This window comes from Talpa europaea (genome assembly GCF_964194135.1).
Source record: "Talpa europaea genome assembly, chromosome: 13".
Classification (NCBI taxonomy): domain Eukaryota; kingdom Metazoa; phylum Chordata; class Mammalia; order Eulipotyphla; family Talpidae; genus Talpa; species Talpa europaea.
Genome location: NC_140080.1, coordinates 56,374,415 through 56,399,980, shown reverse-complemented (window position 1 = coordinate 56,399,980; position 25,566 = coordinate 56,374,415). Strand labels below are relative to the sequence as shown.

Below are 25,566 nucleotides of genomic sequence, written 5' to 3'. Positions count from 1 at the left end.
CTTCATTGAGGCTCATCTGCCCCTACTTATTAAGACACAGAACTTATCCAAAGAAACCAAACTTCATTTCCTCATAGAGGCTTTCAAAAGAATTCGATGTTATTCTGGTATTTGGATTCTCGCCTACTCACAGGTATAAACAATTAACCTTTGAGGCAAGTCTCATCACGAAACAGGCCTTCGTTATCCTCAGCAAAGGCCGGCCTCCAGCTTCTACTGCTCCATCTTGTCCCTCACACTCCTGACTTCCGGACTGAACGCCACCCCCCTACACTCTGAACCTTGCCCATTGGACAGAGTTTTTGACAGGCTGGGACCCTCCTCCCTGGAAAGAAACAGCTGCCCACACTCTTTAAGAGCAGTTGGAACTCAGCATGATTCAGCTTTTCTGTGACCTGTGTTCTCACTGCTCTTTGATTAGGCAGGTGTGCTGTTCTCCTTGAGGATATGTGTGTCCCTTTCTCCCTGCTCCAATTTCAAGAGGGAAAATCCCTTTAAAGAGGCATATTTAGAAGACTCTATCATGAAATTCCTGCATGAATGGTTCCTCTCCCCTTGCTGTTGCCCCAGCTATCTGCTTTCCCCCAATTTGCTGTCTAGATGTTTTTTGTCTTATCTCAGTTTCCCAAATTTTGGGATTATCAGTCTCACTTAGAATCCAGAAGTCATTATTGTTACCAGTGAAACTTTGCAATTATTTCTTTCATGCTTCAGTTTTTTCTTGTTAAATATCTTTCTTCATTGGAAAACAACTAAAGCATGGGTGTGTAGTTAAGTATCATTCAAAGACTTTCAAAGGACATTTCACTTTTAACCATGTCATTAATGTGATAATAGTGGTTTTTCAATTTGTGCTGATTTTGAAACCTTACATGAAGTTGCAAAATGCTGAAGGGGGCACCCCTGCTTCAGAAAAAGAGAAGGAACAAATCTGCAGCACAGAACTTCTTGACAGGCATTAGCAAATGGACCCTTTGTTGATGTCCACTCATAAATTCTACAATTGTTTTTCCTTAAAAAGAAGAAAAGGGAAAGGAAAAAAGACAGCTTTCTAAAAAGGCTATTTTCAGAGCTCTAGGATGTTCCAGAACAGAGCCATAATTAAAGAGAAGGAAATAGGTTTCATATCTGGCAGTGGATCCCCTCCCCTGATTTGCACATTCCTTGACATGATAAGCTCTGTGAAGCTGTCATGAGTATATTCCACAGATGGAAAAAAGCAAGTACAGGAATTAGCTAAGCGTTCACAAGGACTACCATCTGAAGTTTGATTTTGAATCAAAAGATAGTGTCCAAAACATACATTGCACTGAGCATGCTGGTCAAAACCTCACATTCCAGATGCACAAGAATGCATGCATTGAGCACGCACACACCCACTCACAACTGCACCCCAGACAGCCCTCTGTGCACACAAGTTCTAACACAGTTACAACAGAACATGCTCCCAAGCCTTCAAGCTTCTACAGCCTTCAGCCAAAAAGCTGCCAAAAGATGCTGACGCAGCTGTGGAAGTGAGCCTGATCTCGGGGACCCACGGCCACTCCAGACAACTTCCTGTGAACCCTAGTGACAAAGAGACCGCTGAAAAAGCCCCAGACAGTCATTTGCTTCCTGTCTTCATTCCCCCTCACTCTCATCTTTCTCTGGAGAATAGAAACCTGATTGGCGGGTGCAAATAGGTCATGCTACCCAGTAGTAACCTCTAGCAAACAATTGTTTTAAAACTAATGTTCTCCTGAATGTTAAAAAAATTATTTTGTTTTTCCATTCTTTTGTTGCAAGTGGAATACTGTGCTTAAGCCAAGCAGGCAATTTAAAGCTGTGACTTCAAAGTCATTCCTTGATTAAACATCAAAACAACCCAGGGCAGAACAACTGCTATCTGGAGTTCTACAGATAATTAACTGACACTCAGTGCACTCTTGACGCTGGGAGTTTCTGCAGGCAAGGTCATTCTCATGGCCCTACTGATTTTGTTGCCATGTCTCCTATGTTTTATTCGGCAGGAAGAGATGTGCACAATCTCAATAAAATTCCATTTTACTGTGCAGCGGGAACTGGAATCCCTGCTTGGCTTTGCTGAGGTCTGAAACATGCACAGTCACTGCCCTTGCTGCTCCAGGAGACAATATTTTGTGCTCTTTCCACCTGGAAGTACCACTGCCTGCTCCTTCTCCTGGCCCTTTCCTTACTTTCGAGAGTGGTATACTCTCTGCTATGAACATCAGAAATTCTGTATTTTTACCTTTTTTAAAAAAAAATGCGATGGCATTAAATTCATAGAAGGGACGGAGTTTTTCCCCACTTCCCTCTCCTCTTTTGGAGTTTCAATCCCGTGGGTAGATTACTGAACCCCTTTCTCACTTTCCAACCTTCAGGACCTGGCCCACCTCGCTCCTTCGATGGAGATCAGCAGATGGTCTCACCACTCCAACCACTCTTGCATTTTCCACTCCCACCTCCATGCATTGCCCATCCACCAAGCCATAGTGCCCTTCAAATGTGAAGACTCACCTTATTTTAAGCCAACCACCTTTTCCAAGGAAGATTCCCTAATTAAGTGGGGTGTGAAAAACCTCCAAAGCATGCCTCACAAACTCCCAGTAAATGAGCACATACACATATCCCTCAAAACAAACACAGAAACTCACAAAAAGAGAAATTTGCATTCTCTGCTTTTGGATGGTATATCCTACAAGGGTATGGAGATCAATTTTGTACCAATAAGCACTGAATTGTTGCAGAAAATGCAGTGTTTTTAACATTCTTGGGGATTACTCAGCAAAAACGCTCTGCTACTTCTCTCTCCCACTAAGCTTCCTCTTTAAATTGCCCTTTCTCTTCTCAGCTCCTGCAAAGCCCAACTAAAGGGAATCACTACTCACAATAAGTGAAGCTGGTAGTCCCAAGACCTCCTGGGTAGTGCATTGCACTGCCAGGAAGAAGGTACATTTGAGATCGGCAAGTGCCTTACTCACTTAATTTTCTCATCGGGAGGTTTTACGGACTCCAGGCCTGTATATTTCCTAGGTGAACATGCCTGCTATGTTGGGCTAAGGTACCAAATACTCCAAAGAAGGACTTGGTAAAAGAATGGGGGGCAAAGGTTCCTGAAAATTCTCAATGTCCAACTACAAATAAGGCTGCTGGAGGACAAGAGGCTCTCCAAGGAACACTGAACCTGAGCCAGTCACATCAGGGAATAGAAACATCTCTTTGTTCACTCTCTTAAATGCTGCCCTCTAGGGTCAGTGTTAAGGCCACTTATGGAGGGTTGAGAGACTCATGGCATAAAATGACCAGAATGAGGAGAAACACAGATGGAATGGTGATAGCTGGCAATTAGAACATGGCATCAAACACCACTGCCACAGAAGCTTACTAGCTACAAAGCCGCGCTATGCAACCTTTAAGCAAAAACATTGTTGATTTTGTGGTTGTAAAAAACGTACCTTCAACTGCAGAACTCAGTTTTATGACACCTTGAATAAAAACAAAAAGTGGCAGTTATATAATGGACCCAAATTACTTTTTCCAGTCTTCTCATAACATATACACGCTTCAGATCTGGATTTTTTTTTTTCTGCTGCATCTTGAGAATTTAACCAGAAAATATCAACTTCAAAAAAGAAACATTGTCAGTCCTATGATTAGACTTTTCTAATTTTCAGGTCTCAAAATCTAATTTTCAGGTCTCCAAGGTGTCTTCATTTCCCCACTAGAATCATTTGGGAGAGTTTTTCACTGAATGTGTTTTGGGATGAAACAAAGGCCACGTCTGAGTGGCTATATAAATTATTGTGCTGGATTATGGATTGACAAAACCCAACCTGGCAGGACACCAGTCTCTACTACTTCCTATTTCATACCATGTATAGAGATTATTTGATATTTGTTAGGAGAGGGTTTCTGATGAAATATATAACAGGTGGTTAAAATTTCATACCATGTATAGGAGTTATTTTGTATTTGTTGGGAGAGGGTTTCTGATGAAATATGTAACAGGTGGATAAAAATCATGGTGTAAGCTGGGGTCTTCTTCTCTAGGGTGTTTGGGTCAGGGGACATTTTCTGATCTGATGTGTCACTGTTTTGACCTCTGCTGGTCGGAGAGTGAAAGGACAACCTAAGGATGTCAGATTGTTCATGGAGGAACCAGATATTACCCCAGACTGACTATTCATGCACCTTTTCAGTTAATTTAAAGGTGAAAATATTAACCTAAGATGATTAGACATGATGTCATAATTTGATTTAAAAAAGTATTTTTGGGTAAATGCTCATAATAATTAAATCATATCCCCCAAAGTCTATGTGTGAGCCGTGATACTTTATCCTGAGCAAAAATGTCTACAGTTTCATTTGATTGAAATTCTGTTTTTCTTTCAAACTGGAGGAGTTTCAGATTTAAAGTGGAAACAAAACCCTTTTCAGTGCTGACAAACCAAATTGAATTCAGCATGAATATATACTGATTTAAACAGATTTTGTTCACTAGGAGACAAACTTGCTCTCCATTGTAATTTCCTGAGAAAGCTGCTGTTAAGGTTAACTATTGAATTTCATCTTTCCCACAGAAGCAGTATTGTCTGGTCAATGTTAACAAGGGACTCTGTAGGGGAAAAAATATGCATATATAGTATATGTATTTATTATACATTTTACTGATATAAAGGATGTGTAGCATACAATATGCAAATAATAATAATACATTCAGCACTTTTAATTGTAGTTTTCATATGTGCAATTGAGTCTTACACAATACTTTTGTTGATGTTGGCCAAACTCCTGTATTCATTGGTAGCAATTCAGTCATGATTTGACAGAATCATTCACTGAGTTGTGTCTCAGTCTGCTGTTTCCCAATGTATTTTTTCATCATTACATCTTTTACAGAATCTATTGTTAACTTAATTTCACCTTCCTATAAATAATTTCAATTCAATTGAAACCTCTTTAACACTACTAAATACTCCTACCAGGCCTATTTCAAGATACCAGCTTGATGTCACTGAGCATGGAAGTGGGCAGAGATCGGCCATAGCAATACTTATGTAGTATTTCCACTACACAAGTACAGCAGATGTAAGTAGCCTCAAGAACATGGAGAGTAAAATGTAGTTAAATGATTATGAGCTAAACCATTTGAAGTATTCATAATCTTTGGTTTTAATAGAATTTATTTAATTGCAAGTCTATATCATTAATTTGTAATTATGTTTGTCTTTAATAGTGGCCTCATCAAAGTTCTAAAAATGTCACATTGGGCTCTTGCAAACTAGTGTGAAGCAGCGCTAGCTTAGTATTGTCATAACTGGTGTTTCTTTCCACTTAGATGCAGGGAAGAAAACCTTGACCTTCAGAATACTTTCTGAGATTTTCACAAAAGAGGTTATTATTTAATTAAACAAGTCAAATAGCATTGCCTATTATTTTGCCAGTAATTTCAAAACCTCTTAATCCTGTCATATGCTAAAGTATACTATACATAGATCACCTTGGAAATAACAGTCCATGACAATCAACTAGGAACACAATTTAGATGGGTTTGGCATTCTTTTGGTCAGGCAACGAAGCCAAGAAGCATGAGTCACTGACTTACTAAGCAATGATCCTGGCTTTTTCAAACTGTAGAATATTTACACTGGGAACCAGGTCAGGTCATCATTTTTTTTTTCATTCATTTTTATTTTTGTGTATAATCATTGTATCAGCAACTGCCACTCAAATGAAAGGACAAGTTCTAGTCAGTGGGATAAAACAGTCTGTGCAAGTAAAACAAGAACATCTAAATAAATTCTTAGGGGAGGTGTGGGCAGTGGTGGATAGGAGCCCATTAAAAAAAAGGTCAGAGAAAAAAAGGCACACTAAGAAACAAAAGTCTTATTTTAGAACTCGAATTATAAACATTATTTTAATGAAAGTATTAGTGATTCATTAGCTCCATATGAAATTCTCTTAAGTTTTGGAACTTCAAATCAAACTTTTTCTTATAATAGGCTAGGTCATTATGTTGCAAAGGAACTGAAAGTTTAGAGTTAGATAAATCTAGTTAGTTAGTAATAACATTATACAATAATTTATAGAGTGAGGGGGGAATATTTCTCTTATCTTAAAATGTGATATTAAAAAAATTAAATGTTTGAGAAGTGATTGATGTTGATGCTGAAAAGCTACACATAGTACTGCTGACTTCCAAGACACACAATAGACATTATCTGGTGAGTGGCTGACATTGACATTGCCTGGAATTCAGGGTAAGTCATAGCACATACATATATGTATATATACGCACGATGAATTCTACCACTCTCCATCCCCATTTAATTTTTCATAATCTACTGAAATATTTGACAATGAAATAAAGAGAATAAGGGAAAAAAAGCAATTGTTCTTCCTTCAACTCAACTTTAGGGTAGCAAAATTCCTAATCTTGTAGATGATTCCTGAAGACTATACCCATTGTCTTTTTATAAGTCAGAGCCTATCACTAAGTAGGTATGCTTTCTGCAGCAGTTCTCCAATTTCAATATTATTATACATGTGCTTCCTCTTTTTAATGATTAATTTCAATTGAGCTAAAATAATTATTAGGAAAAGGATTAGGTTAAAGTAATTCATGCTAATGTATGAATGACTGTGGTTTACTAAACCCTCCAATAACATCTTCTTGTTGAAATACCGATAAAATTTTAACTCTGGATGACAAGGTCTTATGTATATTTCTCTATTTCTTCAACTGTATCTGTTTTGACTTTATCTCTTATTCAAGATATTTAGGTCACTTTAGTTTCTTTCTCTCTGTGTTTTGCAATGCTAATTCTTTTTTAAAAAGATTTATTTATTTATGCATACAAGAGCTGGAGTGCAGGCCAGAGGTGTGGGGGGTGAGAGGATTCACCAGAAACAGAGTGGGGAGCAGAACAGGATGATCCTCTGAAATATACTGCTGAGGGGAGCAATGGGTGAGACAGGAGAGGTCTGCTGTGCCATGTGGATTAACTCCCTGTTTAGGGATCGAACTCATCCCTTGTGCCACCAGGGAGGCCCAAGATGCTAATTCCGTTTTTTTTTTAAGATTTATTTATTTATGCATACAAAAGCTCGGGTACAGGCCAGAGGTGTGGGTGGGGGGGGGTGAGAGGATTCACCAGAGACAGAGTGGGGAACAGAACAGGCAGATTGACTGAAGTACACTGCTGAGGTGAGCAGTGGGCGAGTCAGGAGAGGTCTGCTGTGCCATGTGGGTTGCTCCCTGGCCAGCCAGGGAGCGAACTTGTGCTGCAGTGGCTGCAGCCAGCTTCATAGGTTGTGTCTTAACCCCTTGCACGACCAGGGAGGCCTGAGATACTAATTCTTTTATGCCTGCTTGTTAGGGCACTTGCTGTTTCCTCTGGCCTGAATGTTCTCTCTCAACCTGCTAAATCTTTCTACAGTCAACTATTTCTGTTATTCAGATTTTACTTAAAAATGTCACTTCCTCAGAGAGTCCTTTGATTACTGAACAGTCATGAATCATCTAACAAAGGGGAAACATTCTGAGAATTGTGTTAAGTGCTTCGGTCATTGTGCAAATGTCATCGATGTAATTACATAACCTACAAGGCACAGCCTGCACACACCTAGGCTGTATAGCACAGCTCATTGACACGAACATTAAACAAAGTCTGACTATTCTTAGCACAGTGCCAGTAATAGCTTGTGCATCTCACTTTTTTTAAATAGAAATTATCACTACTTGAAATTAACTCATTTATTTACCATTTGGTTCCTTGTTTTGACCTGTCATCCTCATTAAAATGTAACAAGAATGAGAGCAGCTCTCCCTTGCTTGCTTGCTCTTATAACTCCCTTGACTGGGACAGGTGCCTGGCATAAAGTAAATACTCAATGAATTTTTATTGAATGAATAAGGTATCATCACCAAGTGTTTTCATGTGTCCTAAAAGAAGATTTTTATCATTCTCAGAGAATGTAATCAATTTTGTTATCTTAATTGTGGATATTATTGAGTAGAGACCTGAGATTTCATTTTATTTGCCACTGTCTGTTTCTACTCAGAGGTTGGTCTTCATGGAAGTTAGTGAATATTGACATACGGAACGAATATATATCAGTTGCAGTAGATATTTAGGTTTTAGGATTATTATTATTATTTTTTAATAGTTTTTTTTAATAGAGGCATGTTTATTTATTTGTTTGTTTGTTTTGTTTATACATGCACTGGGTACAGTCAGAAGCACAGGAGGGTGAGAGAATTCACCAGAGCCAGAGCGGGGAGCAGAGCAGGCAGAAGGACCGAAGTACACTGCTGAGGGGAGCAGCGGGCGGCAGGAGAGGTCTGCGCGCCATGTTGGACCCTCCTCAGGTGGCCGAGGAGCAGCCGGGGATCGAACCGGCGCCGCGGAGGAGCTTCGCAACCCAGCGCTCAACCGCTGCGCCACCAGGGAGGCCTAGGTTTTAGGATTATAATGTTTATTAAAAAAAAAATTTTTTTTGCATTTGTTCACTTCTTTTTAAAAAAGATTTATTTATTTATACAAGTACTGGGTACAGTCAGAAGCGCGGGAGGGTGAGAGAATTCACCAGAGACAGAGTGGAGAGCAGAACAGGCAGACTGACAAAATACACTGCTGAGGGGAGCAGCGGGCGGCAGGAGAGGTCTATGTGCTATGTGGGACCCTCGCTGGTGGCCAGGGATGGAACCGGCACTGCAGAGGCTGCGGGCAGCTTCGTTCGCAACACAGTGCTCAACTCCTGCGCCACTGGGGAGGCCCTAGGATTATATTGTTTAAAAGGTCTCCAACAAGTAAGTTTACCAATCATTTGAAGACAAGATTATGTCCTAAATGGACTTCAAGGAAATTAGCTAATTAATTTGATAGCCAAAAATCTCTGGAATCTTCATTTTTCTTATCTCTACTGTCATCAACCCAGACCACATTTTCATAGCAAAATCAACATGAATCTGTCTGACAAGCTCCAGAAAGGGAAAGAGAAATTAGAAAAAAAGCCTTTCAGTTTTTTAATATCTTCCTTCTAACACTGCAGCTGGAGTGATCTTAACAAAAGGCAAGTCTAACTTTGTGATCTTTCACTCCTTTAAATTTTTTAAATGACTTTTCATTATTCTTAATTGAAAGATCAAAAGCCTTAACATGACTTGCAAAACCCTTCATGATGTCACTCATGGCAGACTAAAAATGACCACACATTCTTCCATACATCTCCTAGAGAGAGGCAGTGGCTGTGGCCTTCTTCTTGAATCTAGGCAAGTTATGTGATTACTTGGACCATTAATGTACAGTGGAAATGATGCTTTCCAAGTGTCTCTTAAGTCCAAGTCCTCATAAGACAGCCTGCTTCTCCTTTTTGTCTCTGAGAACATTCCTTCTGGGAACTCCAAGACAGCAGATTACAGTCCTGAGGTAGTTCTGATAGAGAGGTCATGTGTAGACATTCTGATAATATCAACTGGCCTAAGCTTTAGGCAGAGGGAGAAGGCTGAAAGACCTTGAGGAATCTGTTGATAAAACATGGGGGAATAGGGAGGAAAATTGTTCTTGGAGACTGGAGAAAAGGAAATTCTTTCGATATAATGGCAGCAATTTTGACAACATTCGTACTTATAGTAACATGAGAAACAGAAAATATACCTAGTGAAGTCAAAGATTTCTGTAAGGACATTTCATGGCAGAATGTTTAAAGTGCCAGTTTATTTTTAAAAATTGTTTATGATAAAGCATAGCCAAAGATGGGTTTAAAAAAGAGTCATCAAGGGCCTCCCCGGTGGCGCAGCGGTTGAGCGCTGGGTTGCGAAGCTGCCCGCAGCCTCTGCAGCGCCGGTTCGATTCCCGGCTGCTCCCTGGCCACCATAGGAGGGTCCCACATGGCGCGCAGACCTCTCCTGCCGCCCGCTGCTCCCCTCAGCAGTGTACTTTGGTCCTTCTGCCTGCTCTGCTCCCCGCTCTGGCTCTGGTGAATTCTCTCACCCTCCCGCGCTTCTGACTATACCCAGTGCATGTATAAACGAAACAAACAAACAAATAAATAAAAACATGCCTCTATAAAAGAAAAAAAAATTAAAAAAAAAATAAAAAAGAGTCATCAAGTTTTCAAACAAAATTTAGAGGAAATAAAAAGCCAGTGCTTGTGGATTTAAAAGAGAGAGAGGGGTTTCACATTCCTAGCCTTTTCAAAGGCAAAAGTCTTTCAAAGTAAGAAGCTGATTGAGGGTAGAGATAATTTCAAGGGTGTGACTCTAAAGAACCATTTTTGTGACTTCAGAAAGATTTAATTGTACAGAAAAAAAAAAGACTTTCATGAATCTTAAGGAGACTGTCTCACAACATTCTGACTCTGAGTCCAGAACTAACAAGGGCCTGTCTTGAAAAGAATATGGAGGTATATCTTGTCTAATGGAGTGCAGAGTAGGAAGATTCATAGTAAGCTTACAAAGATTTCAAGAGAAGTGTATTACTGTACACATCATCAGCTTGGACAAAAATGGTAGAGGCAGTTCAAAGTGAAAGAGGTCTGAGGGTTTCCACTTCTTTGGATAGGTAATAGGCTAAGAAGTTTATTTAGTTGTAATGACATTTTTCATGTGCCTTGAACTGAATTGTGACCCCCTCCGCCCCCATTTATATACTGAAGCCCTAACTAACTTCTAATATGATGGGTACTTAGAGATGGGGACTTTGGTTTAGATGAGAGCATGTGGGTGGGATTCTCATGATGCAATTAATGCCTTTGTGAGAAGAGAGAGATACCACTCTCCTGTCTACACACGCACTGAGCAGAGATCATGTGAGCATACAGAAGAAGGTGTGCAAGACAGAAGGAGAGCTCTCACTAGAACCTGAGATGGTGGTCTCTTGGTTACAGACTTTCAACCTTCAGAATTGTGAATAATAAAAGCCTATTATTTAAGTCATTCATTCTGTGGTACTTTGCTGCAGCAACCAGTAGCTAAGGTATTATGGAAACAGGGTAATTCAGAAGGTGCAATGAAGAGTTGGGTGGTGGAGACAGAGCTGCAGAGAATCATTTCCAGGCAATAGGGCCAGAAGCCTTCCATCAAGGAACCTGCCTCGTGTACACTTCAGAGTTGCTTGTACCAGTGATTGCTGTGTCTCCTTTTCCTCCACTCTTTGAATTGCATTGATTTCATCTTTATTGTCAGTGTATGTTGGGTGTGTGGTATGCAGATACCTTTTCATTTTAGCTTACAGGTCTTCTTATAAAGAGAAATTGTGGGCCTCCCTGTTGGCGCAAGGGGGTAAGCACCACACTATGAAGCTATCCGCAGCCTCTGAGGTAAGAGTTGCATCTCCCCCCCCCTCATCTCTGGCCTGTACCCCAGCTCTTGCATAAATAAATGAATGCATAAATAAATAAATCTTAAAAAAAGAGAAATTATAATAAAAACTAGTATTTCCTTGGCACTTGAAATTTATTTTTTTTTTTAAGATTTATTTTATTTATTTACGCATTCCAGAAATGGAATGTAGGCCAGACGTGCAGGGGGTAAAAGGATTCACCAGAGACAGAGTCGGGAACAGAACAGGCAGACTGACTGAAATACACTGCTGAGGGGAGCAGCGGGCGAGACAGGAGAGGTCTGCTGAACCGTGTGGGTTAGGTCCTTGACTGAGGATCAAACTCATGCTGCAGTGGTTGCTGATAGCTTGATAGCACTAAGGCTTAACCCATGGGCCACCAGGGAGGCCCTGAACCTTATTTAGATGGCATAACCTGGACATCAAAATTGAGCTCAATGCCAGAATGAGATGAGATTTTTGGACTGAGTGTATTTCGCCTTACAGAGTAATGTAAATAATTTGTGTCCAGAGAAGGAACCATTACTGACTAAAAATGGTTACAAATTATTTGAAACTATTCCTATTGAGAGGTGGTATCTCTGTTAATCCTAATCCCCTTAATTCCCAGGGACTCCATGGCTATAACCCATGGATTATGGAGAGAGTGACCTTGCCATCTTCTGGCCCCACATCTGAAGACTTCCTCAGTCTTGGACACCCTCTCCGGGAGCTCTGAGTTGCCTTGGAAGATCCTCAGCTTTTGAGGACTTTCTCAAAAAATTCTCCCTGATTTCCCAGATCAGTTGCTTTGTTACAGTAGATTCTCCCACAGAGCTGTATTATTTTTTTTTTCAGAGTAATTATCCTTGATTATTTCATTAATGTCATCCATTTACCTGTGGATGGTAAACGCCATGAGAACAGAGAGCAAGGCTCCAGCAATGTGTCTGGACATAGTAAGTGTGAATAAATATTTGTTAAGCACATGAATGAAATATTTGATGCAGCTGATAAGTGCTCCCTCCTCACCATAGTCTGTAATAACTGTACCACTATTCTCCTCTCTTACTCACTGTGAACATTTGGATTCAAAGTCATTGTAGCTGGGAAAAGACAGGAGGACTTAAAATTTGACCACTACTCCTGCTTTGCTACTGTCTGTGAAAACACAGTTGCTGTGCACCATTAAAGTCGCTGAAGTTCCTTTGGTAGCTCTTGTGCAGGGGAGAGGGAAAGGGGAAGATTGCTTCTTGGCACGTGTGGGCACAGGAGTACAGAGAAAAAATTCAGTGCCATTCACACTATGTCTTTGGTGAAAATCAAGCAGCTTAACTGAGAAGATGAAGAACGTCGTGGGGGTTCAGATTATTTAAGTTTTCTTCTAAATTTAGGTTTAGAGGACCTCCCTGGTGGCGCAAGGGGTTAAGCACTGCACTGTGAAGCAATCTGCAGCCTCTGCAGCAAGAGTTTGATCCTGGGCCTACCAAGGAGCAACCCACATGGTGCAACAGACCTCTCCCGCCTTGCTCCCCTCAGCAGTGTATTTCAGTCAGTCTTCCTGTTCTGTTCCCCACTCTGCCTCTGGTGAATCCTCTCACCCTCCCTCCTCTGCACCTCTGGCCTGTACACCAACTCTTGTATGCATAAATAAATAAATCTTAAAAAAAATAAATTTAGGTTTAGAAGTAATTTCTTATTAGATTGTGAACTTTTTTTTTTTTTACCCTACTCCTCATCTAAATCTGCAGGAAAAAAATACCTGCACATGAACTCTAATGTCTAGGTAAAGATTCCGTATCTTTTGGAACCACTATTCCAAGAATTGTTTTCTTATTTTCTAATTGCATTATATTATTAAAAAATGCATTTCCCTTCTTATTTAGACCCGTGGATGTAGAAAATAGATGATTCATAGAAATAGTCTTTCTTAAAGTTTTCTGCATGCTAAGTCTACAGTCTTTTTTTTTTTTTGCTGTAAGTGAAAATAATCCATGTCTTTATAAATGTCCTTATCATTTCCATTTCATAATTTAAAAAAGTATTTTTTTAACCACCGTCTAGTTCTCTGAACAGTAGTTTCCAAATGGGTACATGTATAGTGTTTCATGAAATGGGTTCTCCCACTGGAGAAAGGAAGCTCTCTATTTACCATACTATCCTTTCTCTTTTAAAAAGAAAACTCTCCCAGAATGGCAGGGTTACTGTGCACACAGCCATATTCCACATCATTTTCAGGAGTTCACATATTCTGGGACTTTGCCCATCTCCATGTCTCTGATTTGCCCTCCCTCCCTAAGTGTACAATACCGCGCTTGTCCCTTTTGAACATGTAGCAGATTAAAGAGTTGGGCAGGAGGCAGATGTAGGCACACCTTTGATCTCTCATCCTTGGGGGTTAAGGGAGGGCAGACACCTGGCGGCTGCTGAGTTGGAAACAAAAAACAGGCCGGGACTGGAATTACCTTAAAAGGAGTCGCAGCTCCAGCCAAAGAGGCAGCTGGATGCACTGAATGGGCGAGAGGGAGGGAGAGTCAACGGTTGGGCAGAGGATGCCGCAGAACCCAACAATGGTTCAGCCTAACTGGGAGTTGGATAGCATGACCATTCCTTAGGTAGAGAACTGGAAAGAGCAGGCAATTATCTTGAAAGAAAACGAAAAGCAATACTTTTGCAAATAATATCGCAAAATGTTCCGCTGTGCTCAGATGCAATTATGAGAGTGATTCAGGAAACTTTCAAAGAAAGGATTTCTACACTTTTTCTTCCTTAGCAACCTCTTAGGAATACCACCTTTGCAACACGATGCGGTGCATGTTTTTAATTAAAAGGAGACCTACAGAGCAGTTCCTCTGATTTTTCAGTGGGACTGCATTGCCCCCTGGCGTTTGCATGCTGCTTTGCACCATAACATACAAAGTTCAAAGCATCCAATCAATGTTGTGCAAGGATGCAGCTTCTAGCCTTAATCTGACATACAATTTTAAACTTCAAATATAGAACTCATCTGACAAGTTATGGAATGAAATTTTGATATGTAGAATCTTCCCGTCTCTCCCCTCAGTAGAATCTCCTGAGATTTTCAAGTAGCCCGAAAAGGAAATCTAATTAGAAATCAGTCTGATCTGTCAAATTTTAATTATATACAATAATAAATGGTCATGGGAGGGGCTGCTGGTACACTTTTCCATTTATCAGAACCAGCTCAAAATATCTCCTGCACTGAAAAACCTTTCCTGACTTCTCTGCATTTGATGACTCATTCAGCCTTCATGCTTATCTCACTGCTGGAAACTTGAAAGTGGACCTTATACCTGATTTACCTTTGCATCCACCGTGAGCAACACAGTACCTGGAAGATGGTATGTGTTCAACAAAAATGTGTTGCTTTCTGGTTGCATATAATGTGCTGTTCACAAAAGGATCAAATATGCACCCTATTCAAGTGAAAGTCAATATGGTAACAGAGCTGGAGGGAGGATAACATGATCTTGGAGGAGACTCGGGAGTCACTGACCCCCTGAAACTGTGCAGGCACCATGTCCAAATGCTGAACACCCTAAAGCTGAAATACCTTTAGTCTAATAAGCTAGGAACTTTTGAAGCTACTCAAACTCTATCTTCCACTTCTTCTCTAAATGAACCCCTGCTCCCTCAGCAACTCAATTACAAATTTCTTTGGGATGGATATTTCTAAGAGTAAGTGTAAAGCTTCTGACTGGGGTTGTTGCAGATACTGTGGCAAATTGACTTCAGGTCATTAACCCTGAGCTGAGTAACAAGTGAGTATGAAACACTGGGGTTTATAATGATAGATGTGTATTGAGGGACAGACTGTAAAGGAACTTAAATTATGAATCGAGGGTTAGCCTCACTTATGTTTAATGTGGACAGTGTTATTCTGCCTGCTTACGATATCATCTTAGGACAGAAGAAATGACCAGATCTGAAGAATCTGTTGAATTAGGATGGGTCAAGAGGCTGATATGATTAGCAAGATTACTTTTTTATTTATAATTTTCTAATTCTTATTTATTTTAGTTTTGCATAGAAGAAACGGGGTATAGGCCAGAGGTGTTTGTGTGTGTGTGGGGGGAGTAAAAGGATTCACCTGACAGAATGGGGGGCAGAACAGGTGGATCTACTGAAACACACTGCTGAGGGGAGCAGCAGGCGAAACTGAGAACGTCTGCTGTGCCATGTGGGTTAGCTCCCTGGCTGGGGATTGAAATCATAAAGGTGATAGCAATGAGACTTAACACCCAGACCACCAAGGAGGCCCAAATATTGCTTTTTAGATACAATATTGATAAGAGCTTCTTGAAGTCACTTGCTATGTTTTTATTGAATTAGAACAAAACTTTTCAAGAAGAAGGCTGGACACTATGTTCTTATGAACTTGAATTTGAAACCAAACTGAATATGCACAAATATTGACCATAGCACTTACCAAGCATTTGATCTTGGAAAAGTCACTAAATTTTCTGTATGTCAGTTTTTTCCATGGTCAAAATGAGGATGCTACTAGTTACTATCTCTCTTCTACCTAGTAAAAATTCTTTTTTTTTTTTTTTTTTGGTCCAGGGGAGAGCACAAATATAGTTCCCACTACCACAAATTATGCGGTGGAGTTTCCCACATTTAGGGAAATCACGGCGGTCAGAATTCCCGAGGTGCAATGGGATATAGCCTTGCCCTGGGAAACCACCTTTGTGATCCTGCTGGTTCCCCTGCCAGGCAAGTAGGGTACTTAGGAAAGGTTCTGTAAGTACTTGTTATTGAACACTTACCATGTGTGTGTTTCTCACTGTGGTAGACTAAGGGTAATAAAAAAAATTCTGGATTGTTGAAAGAGGTTCTTTGTCGAATTCATTCTCAGAAACATTATGAAAACCTCCCAATACAAGGTATGTTCCAGGTAGGGGGTTTCTCCAGTGCTAGTCTTATTGTTGAGGCTGGCCCCAGTGCAAACATGGAGTTAAGCACATTTCTGACTCCTGCAGACTAACATAACTGGATGTCAGAGGGCATGTAGGAGCCTGAGAGGGCCCATCCTTGTTTCATTCCAGTACAGAGCTCCACCCTCAGGGCTAGCGCAGTGCCTGAATGGCCACTAGGAGTAGGGGTCATGGGTAGTCCTGTTCCCTTGAATGAATACACAACCATGGCATCAAATGATTCTGAGCTCAGAAATTTGAGAATATACTTCCCCACCCTTCCCCTTGAACTCCTTTACCTACCTAAAAGTAGAGCTTTCCAAAAGAACTCAACTGTCATAAATCTACTCCCCAGGAGTTTCTGCAACCAGGGAAATGTTACTATATCTTTTTTTTTTAACTTATGTTATCATATCTAAACAGACTGTGCCACGGAACTGTCATATCTCTCATCTATTGTCCTAAGAGTACCTTTATTTTAGCTAAATGTCACTTGGAAGTGGCTTTCTCTCCCTCCCCTTTTATTAAGCTGGTACGTAAGTCTCATATTATAACTGCCCCCAAGTCATTTTTTTTTTGAAAGATTTATTTATTTATTTATACAAGCACTGGGTACAGTCAGAAGCATGGGCAGGTGAGAGAATCCACTAGAGCCAGAGCGGGGAGCAGAGCAGGCAGAAGGACCGAAGTACATTGCTGAGCGGAGCAGCGGGCGGCAGGAGAGGTCTGCGCTGCCATGTGGGACCCTCCTCCGGTGGCTGGGGAGCAGCCAGGGATTGAACCGGCGCTGCAGAGGCTGCGGGCAGCTTCGCAACCCAGCGCTCAACCTCTGTGCCACCGGGGAGGCCCCCAAGTCATATTTTCAGATTCCCACAGGATGTATAATTTTGCACCATTGTTTGCAAAACTCCAATATATATATGAACTCCTATATATTGAATAAGAATCTATCTTTGTTCTTGCTGATCTATCTTGTGTCAGTTCAATTTACAGGTTTCAGTAAAATAACTTGAGAGGGTAGAGGGAAAGTTTTACTTCCCAGATACTTTCCCATATGACTTTGGCCAAACATTGGACTCCACTATGCTAAGTCTTTAATCTGTTCCTCAGAACTAGTTTGGCATGTTGCACCAGGAAATCCTGTTTAAGAAACTGTGGCAAACTTAAACCTGTCAAAAATCAGAAATAGAACATTCTATGTTCTACTGTATATTTGGTATGTTAATATTTATAGGGCATTTTTGAACACTGGCTGACAAATACTGATAATACATAGTGTTTGTTAAATAGAAATAAATATTCACTAAACATACAATTCCAATCTTTAAGATAAGACAACACAGTATTAGGATTACCAAATCCTCTAAATATTTTCTTAGTTTGCACTGCATCTTTAAAATTTTGCATATGTATGATGAAAAAAGTAGACACTATTAAGCAAGCTAAAACATTCTTGAAATAAGATAAAGTGAGATCCTTTTGCCTTTTGAAGTGTAACTTGGAATGGCATTTTGAATGTGTGCAAGTCATATTAAGGCTTACACAAAATGGAATACAGTGGATGACTAGAGAGATAAATGGGAGTAATAGCCACAAACAATGGTGCAAAATTATACATCCTGTGGGAATCTGGAAATATATATTATTCTTCAAGAGGAGATGAAACTTATAAAATTGGACCCTCTAATGAGATTTTGAAAGGCATGTAATTATCAAGTTGCTGAATGGGCTGGCAGGACACACTCTGGCTTCCTGGGAATTCCACTGCATACCAAGCAAACCTGGCAGCTAATAACTTCCTGAACAGCTGTTTCTTCCATTTATGCCCCAAATTACTTTTTTTGTGACTTGTCAGCTAAATCTTTACATGAGTGCGATATTCTCCCTGAAGAAAGCAATTCATCTAAGAGGTTTACATTTTCATTTGGCAAATGATTTCCAAAAATGTTGACTCTCATTCTCTAAGCCTAAAGCCAAAATTCAGGGAATAATTTCTACAAGTGCAATCAAGCATGACACTGAGTTATGCTTAGGAGAAAATATTAAATAATTTCTATCCCGATGTCTCTAAATGTAAATAACAATTCTGATTATATATCCTTGTATTAACCATATCCTGAAATTAGTATCTGACAGCTATCAGGTAAGTGAAATGGTCGCTGTATTAAATTTTTCATAACTAAGGTCATTGATATGAAGGTCAAGTAATTAGGCTTTTTTTTTTTTTTAAAGAACATCTGAAAGGTTAAGCTGTTTGAACCTTGGCTGAAAGCTTTTGACAGTCTACTGTTGTTTTTGCTGAACTCTCATACTCCTTTACATAATGGACAATATTCTGGATTATCATGACTTGTTTTGTCTTGGGTCACTCTCACACTGTCTTCTTCCTCCCTGCTCCCCTCTCCCCAGTCTCTCTGTTCCAGTGTTACTAGGTTTCTTTTAGTTCACTTTGCCCTTTGCTCTTTGCTGTTTCTTCACCTGGAATCAAAGGAAGATTTCCTTGAGGAAAGAGACAATCAATTTTCCTTGAGCACACACTTCATGGTTATTTTGGACCCTAATACTCATTTTCCCCCCTTTCTTTATAGAACTTGTAACCATACATAAACATTTCAAAGTAAAAAAGTCTCAGATTATCTTCTCTTTGAAATCAGGGTAGAGCCTACTGTTGTGTTCTCAGGAGCAGCCAGTGCCTAGTACACAGTATGTGCTCAGTTAATGCTTGTTATGTAAGGGGAGGAATTCTTAATTCTCTCTGACTCTTGAATTGGCAATCCTTGCTTTCCAACTTGAGTGTAGTTGAGTAGAAATGATAACCATGTTATGGAAACTAAGTTTTCTTCATAAAGGCAAAAATCAGATTTTGAACTTGAACTCTCTAAAAACCAACACCCTAAGCAAATATTTTCTCCCACACATACTCATGCATAGATAATGGACTATAGTCTGTAAAAGAATGTAAGTCTTAATAAAGTAAGTCTTAATGAAGTAATTCTATTTTCCATTTTTCAGGATCTGTGTTAAAGAAATAACCGTAAGTGTTTTTATCCTTACTTCCATACTGTGTATTCCCAGCAAAGCAACAAGAATAATCCTTCAATAACCAAGATCCATTTGCTAAACCCAGAAATATCTCCTATTTCACTTACAGAATCCAAATCATTCCAATTGTCAGCAAAGCCCTTCACAGTTTCTGTTATTTATGAATTTGACGTTTTTTGTCTTCGGAATTGTCTACAATGAGGTATATTTTGTTCAGGATAAAAATATGAATTTGACATTCAGTCAGCAGCTTGGGAAATTTAACGTTTTGATTTTTTTTCTAATAAAAATAATAAATTCTGAAGATTCTAGATTTTTCCAGAATTTTTATTGGGCAAAAAAATGTCATTTATTCAACTCATTGATGATTTGAGAGATACACAAATTATCAAAAATTTGCAAGAGTAAAATCAGTGTTACATGGGAATAAGTTATTACTATCATTTCTCCACTTTAAACTACTATCATTTCTCCACTTTAAACTACAATCCCTGCTTTAAAACACAAGCAGGGATCCTCTGCTTACTCTGCCAGGGGCTGGAGACAACCAAGTATATGTGTTTTTGAAGATGGATGTTAGTTGAGCCTGTGGTGGTAGTTATTTCACAATGTATGTAAATCAAACCATTATGCTGTATGCCTTGAACACATATAGTGACATATGTCAATTATTTTTCAATAATACTAGAATAATAACAGCAGAAGCAGCAACAAAAATAATAATAAAGAATTTACTCATGGACTTCTACCTTTCTATCCTTAAAAATTAATAAGAACTAAGTAATACAAAGGTATCTATAAGACTTTGAGATCACTTGAAACTAAATACTAGTTCTTATTCTGTATTCCTTTTGAAGTCATCATGTTCTCATTTTCTTGGCTTAATATCAGTGGCTTATCAATATTATGGCAGCCTCACCTCCTACATCAGGGCAGGTTAAATGCAGTGACGCTGGGAGGTATCTACTTCAAGCCCACCCCTTTTCTGTAGCTCCTGCTTCTTCACTGTCTTCCTGGTGGGGTCTCATACCTGTTTTCTACTCTTGCTCCCCAATGGCATGCCTATGGACACCCCATAGCAAGTCCTATGTCCTCTTCCTTGAATCTATCTGTATTCCAGTGGATCTTTCTGTCTTCATTCTTTTTCCTCTTTAATTTATTTTCCTCATATAACTTTTCTAAGATAACATATTACTTCCTACCTAAGAAAATGTAATAGTACTTGGTGCCTAAAGATAAAGTTTAAGGTGATTCTCAGTTGAGATCCAACCTCTTCTTCCATCACCTCCCCTGTGTACCATGTTCTTTGGCATCACTCTTTCCTCACCACACCACGTACTTCTGTGCCTCTCCTCTTCTGCATGTGTTACCTGGTTGGCCTGGAAATCCTTCCCTAATTTTCTATGTGAGCAATTTCTTTTCACTTCTGGGTTCAACTTATTGCCATTTATAATGAAGCTTTTCCAATTATCTTTAGGCACAAACCTACCACTCTACTGCATTCCTTGAACATTTGGCGTATGTCTGTTTTGATTCTCAGTACACGACATTATAATTCTTTATATTTCTCTGTGGCTGGTGGATTCCACTAGAGCAGTGCTTCCATTGGTTATCTTATACTGCTGTTCTTTAGAAGTGCCACTTGATGGAAAATCCTTATTTATAGGATACTCATAAATAGAGACCTATTACAGTAAGTAGATATTGTAGTAACTACTGCTAGTTGTGAATGGCTGTTATGATGAAGAGCAGAACACCGCCACAATCACTTTTATCACTGCCAGCAAGTCTAACACTGCCATCATCCCCATCATTGTATTCATTGAACGCTGCCGGGTACCAGGCACTGGGGTGACCAGTGTCCTTATATAAGAGACCTGAGAGCGCTCCCTTGGCCCTTCTGCCATGTGAGATTACATGTGAGGTTGTTTATGAATGGGGAGCAGGCCCTCACCAGCATGAAAGTAGTCATATAGGGTATGCTGATCTCCGATCTCTGCTCCCAGAAGATTGAGAAATGAAATTGTTGTTCATTGGCCACTCAGTCTGTCATATTTTGCTATGGTAGCCCACATGGACAAAGACAAAGGGTTGGCTTATCTCTCAATTTGGGTTCAAGAACTCAATTTGGGTTCATGTCCAGGCAAGATATCTCCTACATTCCAAATTCCTTGGATCAGAGGTAAAGAGGTCACGCATTTTACTTCCTTTCTTGGTTCTCATTTAGCACTTTTCACATGGTACGAATATAATTAATGTTGAAATTCAATACTGGAAGTAAAAGGTGGTAGCCTAATTAATATCCGGTTTGCTCACTGAGTGCACATGTGTTTTAATTAAAAAGGCATACCTGGCCTTTTTACACCACCTTTATACCTTTTCATAACACAAGCAATTGGTTCTGATCCCTCCTAAAGTCTCCATTTCAAAAAGAGTAATCTGGCTCTTAATGTATTTTGTTTCTCATATTAAATCCAACACACTTTATTTTTGGTTTAAGATAACACATCAAGAGAGATGGTAATCAGGGCCTCCCTGATGGTGCAAGGGGTTAAGACTCAACCTGTGAAGCTGTCCTCAGCTGCTGCAGCACGAGTTCGATCCCCAGTCAGGGAGCTGCCCACATGGCACAGCAGACATTTCCTGGCTCACCACTGCTCCCCTCAGCAGTGTATTTCAGTTGATCTACCTGATCTGTTCCCCACTCTGTCTCTGGTGAATCCTCTCATCCTTGTACCTCTGGCCTGTACCCCAGCTCTTGTATGCATAAATAAATAATTCTTAAAAAAAAAAAAGAGAGAGAGATGGTAATCACAATTGCTATTAAACAGACCTATGTCTTTGTCTAAAAGTGTGATTACAAAAGAAGATTATAAGGGAATGGTCAAAAGTAACAAAGAAGTTGAAGGGAAAATGAGTCCTGTATATGTCACCTAATGCCAAGTAAACTGGACAAATTTTTGCAAAGGAGTCTTAGGGTGCTTTTGTTTTCAAGAACATCTGTTGCAAATAACAACTCTAGCCCATGCTTTTCTTGACTTCCTGAACTGCAAATCATGAGCAAACCAAATTCCACATTAGGAAGGCAGATTTATTGAGGTTTGGTTATTTTGATATACACTTGGGCTAATAATTAGATCCTCCCTGTTCCTAATGAAATACTTCCTTCTGCTCAATATGTTTATGGATGTATCTCTGTATCCCTACCTATTGAAGTCCCATAGATTTTTTTTTTTTTTTAAGATTTATTTATCGATACAAGAACTGGGGTACAGGTCAGAGGTGCTGGAGGGTGAGAGAATTCACCAGAGACAGAGCGGGGAGCAGAACAGAACAGGCAGACGGACCGAAGACACTGCTGAGGGGAGCAGTGGGCGAAAGGCAGGAGAGGTCTGCCACGCCATATGCCATATGGGTTTCTTCCTGGCCGAATGGGAATCGAACCCATGCTGCAGAGGCTGCAGACAGCTTCACAGTGCAGCGCTCAACTCGCTGAGCCACCAGGGAGGCCCATAGATTTTTTTTAAAAAGATTTATTTATTTATGCACATAAGAGCTGGGGTACAGACCAGAGGTGTGGGGGGCATGAGAGCATTCACCAGAGACAGAGCGGGGAACAGAACACAGGCAGACTGACTGAAATACACTGCTGAGAGGAGCAGCAAGTGAGACAGGAGAGGTCTGCTTCACCATGTGGGTTGCTTCCTGGCTGGCAGGGGGTCAAACTCGTGATGCAGAGGCTGCGGATTGCTTCATAGTGCGGTGCTTATCCCCTTGCGCCACCAGGGAAGCCCCCCCGTCCCCATAGATTTTCTTTAAAGACTTTTCTTTTAAAGTTTTATTTTTATTTATTTATGCATACAAGAACTAGGCTATAGGCCAGGGGTGTGGGGTGAGAGGACTCACCAGAAACAGAGTGGGGAACAGAACAGGCAGATCTACTGAAATACACTGCTGAGGGGAGCAGGAGAGATTTGCTGCATCATATGTGGGTTAGCTACTGGTCGGGGATCCAACCCAGGCCTCAGTAGTGATAGTAGGATAGTCTGAGACTTAACCCCTATGCCACCAGGGAGGCCTGAAGTCCCATAGATTTTTTTTTTTAAAGGAAAACATTTTCTTTTCTTTTCTTTTTTTTGAAGATTTATTTATTTATTTATACAGGCACTGGGGTACAGTCAGAAGTGCGGGAGGGTGAGAGAATTCACCAGAGCCAGAGCAGAGAGCAGAAGAGGCAGACTGAAGAAGTACACTGCTGAGGGGAGCAGCGGGCAGCAGGAGAGGTCTGCATGCCATGTAGGACCCTCCCTCGCCTGGCGGCCGGGGTTGAACTGGCGCTGCAGAGGCTGTGGGCAGCTTTGCAACTCAGGGCTCAACCGCTGCGCCACCGGGGAGGCCCAAGTCCCATAGATTTTTAAGAACAAACATCCATGACCTTCACCTTCACGCTTACATATTCTCATAGTTCAGGCGTGAACTTAATCCTTTAATAGAGGAAAACACATTGTGTCTAACTAATATAATAGTTCTTTTTTGTGTCTTATCTTCCAGTAGACATGACTGAGTAGAGTAGTACTGCCATCATTCTTGCAGTTCCTACAACATTGAATATTTGCTTTATAAATGTGCTAGAAATACATTTTAATTTTTTTCCTAATAAAACTAGCAAGGATTTGGGCCTCGCTGGTGGCGCAAGGGGTTAAGCACCACACTATGAAGCAATAGTGGCCTCTGCAGCACGAGTTCGATCCCCGGCCAGCCAGGAGAAACCCACATGGTGCAGCAGACCTCTCCCGTCTCACCCACTGCTCCCTTCAGCAGTGTATTTCAGTCAGTCTGCCTGTTCTGTTCCCTCCTCTGTCTCTGGTGAATCCTCTCACCTCCCGCATCTCTGGCCTGTACCCCAGCTCTTGTATGCACAAATAAATAAATCTTAAAAAAAAAAAAAAAACCAGCAAGGATCTGAAATCAAAGCAGGACAGAATTAACATTATAATGTTCCAACAGGTTACTATGCCACAGAATTTCATTCTTAATTTTCATAAAAAATGTAGAACAGGATTTTTTTCCAGCTCCAATTGCCTTTGAAACTGTTCTTTTCTACCTAAATATGGATCAGAACACCAGCAAAGGAAAGAGTGAGTACTAATTTCTGCTATACATCAAAATGTGTAGCATGTGCCCTGCCTTTCTGCAGGTTGGGGGCAATCCCCAGCTCACAGAGGATGGTCATGAACAACAACAGCTGCTGCCACCACAGAAGTCCACACTCAAGTTATGATTGTTGTGTTCTTGATTAACAAGACCCCATGTCTTTGCAAAAGAATGTTGGTTTCTCATTTCCTTCTCAGAAAGGATTTTTACTTTTTTCACAGAAAGCTCTTGTTGACCTTCATTCTTTTATCATTATTCCTTAATCCTCTATTAGTAGGCCTTCCCAGCCTAAAAAAGAATGAAGTCTCTACAAGGTTAAAAGTGCTTGTGTGACATTATCATTCATTTTGTTGTATGACTTAACATCAAATTTTACTTCCTGGAAATCATAGCTCTGATTTGAGGCACTGGACTTCAGGAGTCTCACTGGAAATCACAGACCACTAGGAAAACAACAACAGAACAACCCACGAGGAGGGATCACATGATGGTGATACACGGTTTTCATCAATTCCTGCAGCTGTCATGCCTGCACTTGGGCCTTTGCTAACTACAGGACACACATGCATCACGCAGTACAGAGTTACCTTATATTGGTGGCTAGATAAAGCCCCTAAACTTTTTATTGCTTTGGCTATTTGAGAGGGGCATGAGGTGGCATTATGGTTTCTGACTTCTTTTAGGATATTGAGCTACTTTTCAAGAGAATAACATTGAAACTATTTTCTAAGAGGACAGCACAGCAGTCCTTCACAGAAGGTCTTGGTCAAAGTTCTGGAATCTTGGGTCTCCATGGTGGTATAAGGGGTTAAGATGCAACCTATGAAGTTATCCACAGCTACTGTTGCATGAGTTCCATTCCCAGCCAAGGAGCTACCCACATGGCGCAGAAGACCTCTCCTGACTCACCCTCTGCTCCCCTCAGCAGTGTGTTTCTGTCAGTCTACCTGCTCTGTTCCCCACTCTGTCTCTGGTGAATCCTCTCATGCCCCCCACACCTCTGGCCTGTACCCCAGTTCTTGTATGCACAAATAAATAAATCCTAAAAAAAATTAAAGGAAAAGTTGTGGAATCTTGGTGGCTTTCATATCTCTAGACGATGCTGTAAT

General features: G+C 40.4%; 1 protein-coding gene across 19 annotated transcripts in view; it reads right to left on the bottom strand.

The window, feature by feature from the left end:
* The window catches only part of DLGAP1 (DLG associated protein 1), a gene marked incomplete at both ends in the record, with an annotated part of 338,395 nt that overhangs the window by 98,508 nt on the left and 214,321 nt on the right, over window positions 1-25,566 (bottom strand). For 10 of the 19 annotated variants that reach the window (XM_084252591.1, XM_084252580.1, XM_084252593.1 and 7 more), the window contains one exon: window positions 3,456-3,485. The exons of the other annotated variants lie outside the window; for them this stretch is intronic. In XM_084252591.1, the coding sequence (XP_084108717.1) occupies window positions 3,456-3,485 (30 nt within the window). The remainder of the gene's footprint in view (window positions 1-3,455; window positions 3,486-25,566) is intronic. 19 annotated transcript variants of the gene reach the window in all.